At 38.2% G+C, this 11,629-nt stretch overlaps 1 protein-coding gene across 4 annotated transcripts in view; it reads left to right on the forward strand.

Moving 5' to 3' along the window:
• Positions 1-9,750, forward strand: part of CCDC6 (coiled-coil domain containing 6) — a 54,041-nt gene extending 44,291 nt beyond the window's left edge. For 3 of the 4 annotated variants that reach the window (XM_040605779.1, XM_040605780.1, XM_040605781.1), the window contains 2 exons: positions 1,680-1,804; positions 4,189-9,750. In XM_040605779.1, coding sequence (XP_040461713.1) covers positions 1,680-1,804; positions 4,189-4,380 — 317 coding nt within the window. In that variant the 3' untranslated portion in view covers positions 4,381-9,750. The remainder of the gene's footprint in view (positions 1-1,679; positions 1,805-4,188) is intronic. The other variant, XR_005829586.1, reaches the window with a different exon arrangement.
• Positions 9,751-11,629: the final 1,879 nt, after the last annotated feature.

The raw sequence follows: 11,629 nt of genomic DNA on the forward strand, positions 1-11,629 counted from the left end.
GACTGTAGAAGCATTGCTACTCCTAGGCAGCTGGGTTACTCTAATTACCAGTTAGACTTTAGTGTAGATAAACCATTATGCTTCGCTTCTCTAGCTAGGCTAGGTAAAGATTTTGGGCTGCAGAGATGAGCCACCTTTGGATGTACATGCACTGCTTTGTTACCACCTCTTTGACTGCTGTGTGGACTTGATTTATAAAACTTTTGGAGCTCGTTTATCCCAAAGCAGTCCAAAACCATAATGTTGCAAAGGTGGCTTAAAGTGTATTTTTTGCATTTTATTGTTCTGGGCTCATGTCTCTGACACATTGTCGCCTACCCGAACATTGACTTGTTTCTGTCCTTGTGCTTATAAAAGCACTTCATTATAAAACATATGCTGTACAGACAATTAGACTTTTTAGTCAATCTGCGTTATTTGACTCCTGTAAAGTGACAGTGATTCCATTGGAATCACTTGTAATTTGCACGAAACATACACTGGGGATGTAGCAGAATGAAACAGAATTGAAGGAAGCAAAGGGAGTATGTTTTCTTACATGACTTTATTAGTGATATGAGGCTTGCTCCCCCCTACCCCCAAGATCATGTCTCATCAACCATAGGCAGAAGATACATACAGTTACAGACAGAGCTGGGTGTTGGTGCATACTGTAGCTGCAGTGGCACAATTTTGCATTAGTTTAGCATTGAAGTGAGAAAACTGAAACCCAGTGTGGTGTTACAAAAGTTTAATGGAGTTCTAGAAATTTTTTTGGGTCATAATTCTCCAAAGCAGTCGCTAGTGTCCAATACTGAACAGCTAATAAAAATCTTGTCTTCTGCCTTACTGATGTTGTTGTCAGAAAGCCATAATGAGCTAAAGTTTTTGGGAGAAGTGCTGTTTTGAGAAATTATCAAAAAGCTCAGAACACATCAAGGTCTGAACTTTAAGTACTAAGCAGTTGCTGTTTCTGTTTACCTTGATTAGCTGTACAGGTAGTCTGTATTTTTATAGATCAAATCTTACTGAAAGGAAATATTTGGGTGGAAGAACTAGATATTTGCACTTTTGAATAGTAAGTGTTCCTTAGTGTGGATTAAACAAGCTGTAATTTTAAATGTTAGTTGCTACCCTAGTCCAGCTGGCAATTAATCCCAGAACGTTTCAACTTCACAGCCTCAAAGATCTTTGGGTCCCTGCCTGTAAATGCCAAGGCAGAAGAGGAGGAAGCCTGGGTGCAGATCTGGTGTGCCTTGGAGGAGCCGCCTACATCCAGTTTCTTTGTGAAAACTTGTAGTGGCCCAGTGTTAGATGGCTTCTCCAGGCACAACCTCTCTGCTTCTTCAGATTTTATTTTGTTTGGGGAGGCAGGTCCTCAAAGGAGAAGCGGAAGACTGAATGGAAATACTTGTGGACTAAAACTATGCTGCCAGGGGAGCCTTACACTGTTTACATTAAGGAAAAGTTGTTTAATGTTATGTAATGTTTTGAAGCATATGGTATTCTCCTACAGGAAAATAAATTAATTTTACATTGCACTTTTCAGTATAATGGCTATTTTTTAGATGTCATCTGGTGGCAGTCACCATTTCTTAACCTGTCATTGATTCAGAACTAAATAGTTTTAGAAAACCCTCATGCTTTAGTTTGCAATATAAACAAGAATGTTGATGTTACCTTGTTTTAACAATTTTTAGGTCTGTCATATGCAAGTCACACAGTTGGTTTCACACCACCAACTTCACTGACTAGAGCTGGAATGTCTTACTACAATTCCCCAGGCCTTCATGTGCAACATATGGGACCATCCCATGGTATTACAGTAAGTATTTAAAATAGTAAATACTTGCTACCAATGTCAGTTTGGTTTTTTTAAAGGTATGATTGCTTGTCCTTAAGCTTTTTTACAAAACATTTTTGTAAATGTTTGTTTTTGTCTCCTTGCTCCAAGATATCTATTGCTGCTTTCTTCAACCTTGATTTTCCTCTTCACCCCTCAGAAACTGATTCTTTTTGGAGAACCTTATTTTCTGCAAAAGAATAGGATGTATTGTCATCTTAAGGACAGTAATAGGTATCATCTTACGGATCAGCAGGCAGGGTATGAGAAGTGATGTTCTAAGCTACTAAGCCTATCCTGGGAAGTAAAAACATTGCTTTCATTTTTCTCCTAGTCTCCACCATCTGACGGATGAGTCATCTGAGGTTGCTCCAAGCTCAGGTTTTCTTCAGGATGACACACAATGCTACCATCATGTCACTGTAACAGGCAGTTAACTCTTATTTTCTATTCTCATTGGCAAAGAAGAAAGTTAATATAAACATTTGTTAGGGCAATTTCTCATGTCTTTCAACTGGATTTTTAGTTTCTTTCTACCTGCAATGTTTGATGCATTTCTACTTAATTGTGTTTCTTCTAAATATTTGTGGAGTTTAATGAGCAAACAGGGCCTAAATGTTAAACATTTGGCAGTATACCTTATAATTGTTGTATCAAGACCATTTTGATTTTTCTCATCGGGTCTGGTAGTATGTAAATATCCTGCAAGTTTTCTGCATATACTTGTCATTCTTAGATATGAAAACATGTTTCAATACAATTTGTAGTAGAATGCTAAAATATGGCTGCTTCTAAAGTCATTTAGGTGAACTAGCAAGGGAATTGTTAGTTTCATTGAGCAAAGATTGGTGGGAATGCTACAATGGTGGGTAGAACAGGAGAAGCTGACACTCAGTGGGATGGTAAAATCCTGGTCCAGGTTCAGCCCACTGCTGCGTGTCACATGAGTTAGTCACAGGAAGATCTTTATGCTTCTGGAAAACCTGGCACCTAATTTTATAAATAACTTTTTCAAGGAACGTGTTCTGTTTAGTCTCTGTGAAATACAGCTCTTTCTGAAACGGTAAATTCATTGGTATCACATCGAGTCACTCTGGAAAAGATCAACTTCAGGACAAAATGCTACTTGTTTTGAGGAAGGTGGAGACAAGTAGCTCTTGGCTTTGTCTCAGTACTGAAACCAGGTCCCTTCATATTATTAGATGTATGCAAATGCAATAAATAATTTTAAGCGTTTCAGAGGCATCAGCCAGTTGTCAGGAATCCCTTGGCTTTTTGCATAGAGCATTAATCTATTGTACATAGTTGTGCAGAAAAAATTGATACACTATACATTATTTGACTAAACTGCAGTTTGATTCTTGACTCCAGGATTTTTTATCTTTTTTTATCTCCATTACAGAACAAATTACCTTGCATATAGTGCATTTGATGTATAGCAGTGTAATCATGCTTCTCCCAAAGCTGATCACCTGTGTTTGATTATTAATTCTGTGTGGGTGGTTTGTCATGACATGAGGTTCTTAATTTATGCTAACTGGATTGGTAAGTAGTGAGCATTTTGGTTGCAAAAGTGCAGAACTTGGTGTTCTGTAGTGTAATTTATATTTTCACATTGCTGACATTAAAGAAGATCCCTTCTGCCCCACTCCACCCCCCGCTGCTTTTTAAAGGTAAAGTGGGTTTTAAATCTTAATGTTAAAATGTGCAGGTTGTTGAAAAACCTGTGGTTTCTGTTGAGGAGAGCTCTCTAACAACTGCTTTGTTCCGGCAGCTCAAAGGATTGTAATCTGGTTTTTGTTCTCCAAAGAACAACTTGTGTTATCCTTTGGTCTTGCTCCAGCGTGCAGGCTAAGAGTCTTTCAGGAAGCTACAGATTCTGGGCAGACTCTCTGGTATTTGAAACACTTCCACCCACACGCAGGTACCACATAGCTGGACTTCATAATGCCAGCAGTGTAAAGTTAAAAGTTCATCAGCACTTACTGGCTGGGCAGGCACCACTTGGATTGTGCCGTCTCTACAGCACCTCTCATTTCTTTTTAGCTCGCTGGTCATTGTAGGTAAACCTATCTTCAGGACATGTCTTGTGTTCGTGTCCTGCAAGCTGACAAGAAGGAGTGCGTGTTCTGTTCGATGTCAAAAGTACTTCTCCTTTCCTTTGCTACTCAGTTTCAAAATAACTTTTTTTTTTATATAAGAGCTGTATTGTGATTCTTGCGGTATTTTGAAATGGATTCTTCCCATGTAATTGTTCAGATTCTTTGTGTTGTTTTTTTCCTTTGCAAAGCTCAATAAATCGATTAGAGGACTTGCACCTAATGTTCAGGAGTGTGTTAAACATAATTTCAATGTTTGTTCTGCAGAGGCCTTCACCACGAAGAAGTAACAGCCCCGACAAATTTAAACGTCCCACTCCTCCTCCTTCTCCAAACACGCAGACCCCAGTGCAGCCACCTCCACCACCACCTCCACCACCTGTGCAGCCTACGGTCCAATCCGCAGCATCGCAGTCAGCCACTTTTCAACATTCAGTGCATCCCTCCTCTCAGCCTTAGTGCATGTGCTCAGCAGTCTGTATGTCAGAAGTGGACTCATAACATGGAGCAGTTTACTAAAAGCCAAAGGCTTACTTGGCGTATTTGGATTTGACTTATTTGCACTGAGGTTATATAGGCTTCACTGTTAATTGTGTTGTAAACGTTTGTATAAAATGCAGCCAGTGTTGTGGGTCTACAACACTAACTTAACAAAAGTTTTCCATCAGTGTTTACTTGAACTACATGTATGTCCATTCTCTGGCTGGAACATTTGCTACTCTGTTTGGTAATACGGCATTATGTCGTTTTGCTTGGCTCCAAAGCTTCATTTTCCTGGCTTTTAGGTTTGTAAAATTAAAGGGATACCTTTTTATATTTTTTCATGACAATTTGCAGAAAATTAAAGGCATGATGGGCTATATGATAAATTCTGAACTATTAGTGTTTACCAAGCTTATGGAAAATCAGCACTACGTTTCAGTCATTTGAAATAACAGCTTCTAGTGCAAAAGTGAGTCAGACACCCTAATCAGTGCCCAAGAGACATACTCTATTGTATTACATAGTAAATAAGCTTAATTCAGCACACAGGACACATCCATACTTCTCCTGTTTAAAAGCACCTCAAATGTATGGTACAGTCTGAATTTTACAGTGAGGGAACTAGCTTGTTGGAGTCTGTGGAATGTACAGTTCGTGGACCTTAAGATTTGATGATTTAACTTGACATTTATGTTAACCTGTAAGCTGCCCATACTGTGTGATCTGTCACAATTAACTTTGGTAAGTGTGGTCCTGCCTGCAGGTTACTGATAGCTCATTAAAGCGTGCTCTTTGATTATTTTTTTTTGCTGCAGAAGGCAATGTGATTGTAGAGAACAGCTGATGATAATTTTTCTTGTTAAAATATATTAATTGTGATTCCCCTGAAGCAAAGTTTGAACAGGTATTCTAAATGTTCAAAAGTCTGTTAGAAAATAAAATATGAGCATATAGGACTATATTGGCCTAACAGCCAAAATGTTGTATTGCTTGGTAGAAACAGAGTACAAGAAAGTAGCACAACATGGCACTAACGAATGCTTATTTAGCAGCCTAAGCCGGTACAATGTATAAAGAAATGTATTCTGAATACATTCTTTCCATTCATTTAGCACAAATAAATTAGTTTCACTTTGCAGTGGAACAAAGTGTCACTTCTTGATATTGACATCTTATACTAAGTTACGTTTTTCCTGAGGTTCCTGTTGAGTACTGAGGTTTATGTATTATTGATGATTTTAAGTGGTTTACCTCATATATGGATATGTGGGCCATGGAAAATGACAAGAGAATGTTTATTTTATGAGAATATGTATCTGGCTATAATCAGAGCAGAACATGAGTAATTTATCTTTTGTTTACAAAAGTTTGTTTGACATGCCTAATGCTTTACTAAGGACATTTTAAAGAAGGAAGTACAGCGTTTTGGTAGTATACTAACATTTGTACATATATTTTCATGTTTGCTGTTCACATATTCAGTAAAAATTGCAAACTGAAAATCTTTATAAAATTAGTGCTCCAAATCCAAATAGTAAGTTAAAATATTGTTGTAAAAGGTTCCGCTTGAGGCATAACTAGAATTTCTTCACTGTAGCTGCGTAGTTTCAGCTCTGAGAGAATTTAGAGAAATGCATATATAGTCTATTACACTTTCAAATAAATACGGGATCAAGTGCATTATCAAATTACATTAGTTACGGTAGTGACTCTCAAATCAAGTGATTCTCTCAAGATTGTGGCAGACCTAAAATTTGACCACTGCTTCCATCTGAAAATAAATGACCACAGCAGATGCTCACCTTTCTGTAGAGATAATTCAGCTGTGACCATTGTAATTAAATGGAGCTCCTGAGTCAGTGGTAGGGATTGCATGTGAGAAAATTACAGGCAGTCAGAGGTGGGACTCAGGCCAAGATAAGATCGGTTTAGTTTGATGATTGTCCTTTTGTAAACATAAGACGAAGAAAATATATTCTTTTATAAGTAGGATTCCAGCTGAAGTATACCGCTATTTGAAATGATGCTCTCCTTTCTGAAGTGCTTTGAGGTTCTTGGACATATGGCATATGAGCGCAAGCTCATAGTGGTAGTGGTATAAATGTGGGAGGGAGGGGGGAAGCCTTTGACAGGGTTCTTTTAAGATCTTAAAATGGAAAGTTGCCTAGAATAATTTACGTTTGAAGAATATTCCAAAATTGAATTTGTGTAATCCAAGTTCAGCTGCTGTTGTAAAGTGTCTTAGTGAACTCTCCTTACTATTCCAGTGGGACTGTTACCAGAGGAGAGTAAAGAACTGACAAATGTATACAAAATCTTGGAAGTGTAACAAGGCGCTAAATTGGCCTTACCTAACTAAGAACTTGGAACAAACATTTGCTTGCAATCAGAAGTGTTAAACTCTATTTGTAGACTCTTTGAATAAGATGAGAAATTGTGCACAACCATCTCCTAATAAAAGTAAATGGATTTTCAGTTTTCCTTGTGAATTATAGTCACGAATTATGATTCCATAGCTGTGATTTTATCTTCTCCTATAGAATGGAGAAACTCACTTGACAGTGAGGTCCAGCTTACTATGAGGGCTTAAGTGCTTGGCTACTTTTATCTCAGAAGCACATGGGTGGGTTTGTGTTGTCCCTTTCATTACTAATGCCTGTCATTAGCACACTGCATCATCACTAGTTGTGTAAGGCCACAGAAGCAATTTTTAGCTGTGATGAGCATTTTGTTAAGTTGTACCCCTTCACAGCTAAAGGTTTTTAGAAAAATATATATATATCTTCTAGCTGTTTCAGCAGTGCTTTCCTCTCTGACAATCAAGCAGCATTCTTTTTAACTTTTTCTCTCAAGGGATCTGGCTTGGACACTGGAATGCAGTTGATACCCTGTAGAGCATTAAGAGTTTATTTTATCCATTATTTGTTCCAGAGAAGTTATTTGGAAGAAGAGGTGGGACTGTTCGGAGATAGTCTTCCAGCTAACAGCCAGATAAGGTTGTTTTAATTACATATACTCCTCTGAGAGTATATTCCCAAGGGCAGAAAGAACTATGAGAGTTTTTGAAGAAAGATTCAGTGCTTTTCTATTGGCAGTTGCGGTACTGGAGCTGAATCGAGCAGGATTCTTTTCCTGTTAAAATGTTTGCTTTCAGGAATCCATCTGCCTGGGTGGAATCCCTGTGCACTTCAGTTGAATGAAAAATGCAGTCTTGGAAACAATGAAAAAGAGAAAGCTTCCTAAGTTCTTTGCAAGTTGCACTGCTGACAGGAGACGGTATAGATAAACTCCATATATTTTGTTAAATAAATGGAAAGTTATTACGGAGACAAATAAAAGATCCTTGAATATTTTGTCAGTCAAAGAAATGCAGTCTCTCATCCTCAGTATTGATTATTGCTTACTAAGAGGATACATCCAGGGACCTTAAGTCTTGTAGTGGTTTTTCTAATCCTAATGCTTAGTTTTACAAGCAGTATGAGTTCTAATACTGTTCAAATCTTTTTGATATTTCCTTTTTGTTTCAGTCATGGCAGTCTATTTCTTTTTGATCCTTGGGAATCTACAGAGCATGGACTATGCAGAGCACATTTCTCCAGTACAAGCCATCTCATAAGAAACCAGAAGGTTTATGAGTGTAAGCTATAAAATTATAATACATGCATATGTTACAACAACCTGCTTGAGGGCAAAGAGCTGTCATCTTGGATGGAGAGAGAAAACAGAGCCCCTAATAACCAAATGGACTGTATGCATAAAGACAATCTGGTTTCCTCAGTTCCCCGAGGAGCTGAATTCCTCTCCCAGCCCTTTTTGGATTCAGACTAGAGTTCTTAAGCTTTTTTTTTTTTTCAATTCCACATCTCACTGTAATAAGTAATCAGGATACCCTTTATGTTCCTTTTGGTTAATAACCACTTGTCCCAGTACAAATAGAGGTGAAAAGTCATTGCCATTTTGTAAACTAGAGGAAGTCATGAATATGCCAAACTGTGGCCTTTACGATGCAGTCATAGTTCAAGTTGGGAGTGTGTGCTCATATCATGTTTTGTTTTGGGTGTTTTTTTAAGCAGCCATTGCTGGTTTTGCGTTAGTAGTGTGCCCTGAAGAAGAGATAAAATGATGGAGTTTGACGCTGTGTTAACAGACAGCTGCTACATTAGGGAGACTAGTGCTTGTTCCTGTTCAACTAGTTAGGCTCCAAAGAAAAGTACTACCTCATCTTTAGGTTGGGATGATGTGGCCACAGGGTCAAGAGAAATGTTGTAGCTGTACTAGGTTTCGTTTTGCATGTATTACATGGATAGGAGTTTTTCCTCACTGGAACTGGGCTTCGGTGGTTATAAAGCTTTTGCAGAGGAGGAGTGCGGTGTTAGGACAGATGGTTGAGGCTGAGAAAACTATGTCCCTGTAGTAAACTGCTGCTCAGAGTACTCTTTGGCTAGGCCTGGGAATTGCTTGTGTTAAAACTATGATTTTTTTTCTTTGTCGTTTCCTTTCAAACAGTGCTATATTGCAGTTCTTTAAGTTCCTGGCATTGATATCTAATTAAAAAAAAAAAAAAAAAAAGCAGTTCACCTTTCCACAAAAATATTGGAAGTAGTCTTCTACAGGCAAAGGCGTGTTTTCTCATGATATAAGTTAATACTCTGTCTATAAATGAAGGTGTTTTATTCTAGTGCTAAAACCTAAGCTGTCCAAGGCACTTTAGTTTGTGATTGCTGACTTTTGTTTTGGCAGGTGTTTCAGATGAAATCTAAGCCTCCTGTGGAGGAAGAAAAAAATCACCTGACAGCTGTAGACTGTTCCTTTCCTGCAGAAATACAGAAATTTCCTCAAATGCAAGTAAAAAATGGAACAAGCATCCTTGAGCTTTTCTGAAGCTTATATTTAATTTCAATACCTTGGTGATTGCTCTTGTGTATTTAGAGAATCTACAAAGCCTCATTATAGGTTGGTTGGTTGGGTGTCTAGCTGGTTATTCCTGTGTGTTCCTGATCCTTGTGAAGGAAGCCTGGTCAAATTCAGATCAAATTTATACATCCACTGGTTAACAACAATGGTCAAAGAGCAAATTTGTTGAGCATGAATCCAAGTGATGACTTTAAAAGCATTCACACTGTGTCGGTGTGAATTGGAGCTTATCATTGAAAGAACATCAGATACAAAGAAGTTGGGGGGGTGGGGGTTGTTAGCAGGTTACATTTTATTCCTGTATTAGCTGTATTATTGCTTTGTTGTATATCTCAAGGTGTTTACATATATTTGTAATTGTTACGATGTGTCTGTAATCAAGCTCATCTGTGCCTTCATGCAGACTTCCAATAAACACTTGATTTTTTTGTATTGACTTGTATGGAAGACTGTGGGGTGGATGTATATTTCCTTCTGTCTGTCAGTCTGTCATCGCTGGGAAAAAAGAAGAAAATGAAAACTAGGGAGCGGAGAAAGATATGTGCTTGTCTTTGTTTTGCTGTCTTTAATTCTAATTGGTCCTTTTCTGGTATTTTCCCTTAAAATGGCTGAGTGCGGAACCTAAGGATTATCCTATTTGCATAAAAAAGTTTGCATAGGGGATGCTTCTCACTTTAGGTTAGGCAAATATTCAAAGTATAATCATGCATGCTTGGCTTCATCATTTTTGCTTCTGTCTTGGAGGAATGTGGCTGTATTTCTTGAGTTATTATTGTGGGGAAATCCCAGAGTATCTTTCACCTTCCTGAATTAAACGGGTATGTTTAACTTTTTACAGCTGCCTTCCAGTGAGCATTCAGGCTGGTTTTTGGTACAGCAAGATCTACAGTGTCTTTTGGGTTTAGTAGGCTTTCTTACCTTGAGGATACTTTCTGATGATTGTGGGGGTAGAAGAACAGAGTTGCATCTTTTACCCAGTTTTTCTAAGCTCATAAGGACAGAGATTGTATTTGCACAAAGTTACAGGAAAACTCATCTTACGTGTTTTGAGTCAAAAGTGATGTACAGCAGCACAGCTATTTTTCTAAACTGGTGTTAAGTATGAGAGAAAGAGAAGGGGGAAAAAATGTGTCCTCACCTGTGTTAAGGGGTGTGCTGTATATTCTGTAGTCCAGAAAAGAGTTTTTGTTATTTCTTCGTAGTAGTAAAAGTTATGTATCTGGTGGTCTACTTCAGATTTTCTTGATTCTCTTGTAATGAAACCTGGTTGCGGTTAAGTGGTTCTACTGTTGATGGATTCGGTCATTTTCTAATGGAGATTTGTCTTAAGAATCCACCGTGATTTCTACTGGTTTGTCATCTTATTAAGACTTATTAATCACTTAATAATAATCAATATTAAAGCATTAACTAATTTGAATTTATGGATGTCTTTGTTAATTGCAGTGAATCCTTTCTTGATACTGGGACATCACATTAATTATCTTTGGTTAGAAACAAAGAGGAGAAAAGCAGGCGTAGTGTATTATAACTGCAATGTTGTAGCTGAATTGTAAACTTTATATTTACAGCTGAATTGTAAACTTCAGACTATGGTCTAATTGTAAACTAGGCAATGGTATGCATTTGTGAAAATCCTCTGTGTATTTTACTGTGTCATCCCTTGTGAAATCTCTCGTTTGGTCACCTTTTTATTGTACACATTTATTCATCAACTTGGCACAGGGCTCACCTGTGTGGCCTACTCGGTAGCTTCTGTAAGTTATTTGCTGCATCTGGCTGTATATTGCCGAGTTTCTGGGCTTAGATCTTAGTCTTGGTGGCACTTACCAATGCTTATCCTGTATTTGATGTTTGAGTCTTGCTAAACTGATTGTTTGAATCCACTTGTCTGTCTTGTCGTTCAGCTGCCACAGGCGTATCTCTGCAAATGCATGCTGTGCTCTCGTCTGCACAGGACCCTGTGTGCAATATAAAGCATGGTATTCCATTTTGAACAGTAAAATCCCTGGATTATGATGGCGGCTGCAAATTCTTGGGCACCGGGCCATGGAAGTACTTCATGTTATTCTGTTCCTAGAACACATGCAGTATTTCTTAAAATGTGTCTGTGTTCTCCTCTCTCCACTGCTGCAAATGCTGAGCAATCTGTAGTTCTGCCTGTCTCCTTGTGGGTACCCTGCCTGACACTGGCACAGCTGGTGCGTCTCAACTGGATGAATGAGCTGTGTTGATGCTGTCTGTCTTCATGCATGTCATTTGTTTTCTTTCTGATGTCTGCCAACAGAAATGGGTTGCTTGAATACTTCCA

The sequence above is a fragment of the Falco naumanni genome, chromosome 9, assembly GCF_017639655.2.
Source record: "Falco naumanni isolate bFalNau1 chromosome 9, bFalNau1.pat, whole genome shotgun sequence".
NCBI lineage: Eukaryota > Metazoa > Chordata > Aves > Falconiformes > Falconidae > Falco > Falco naumanni.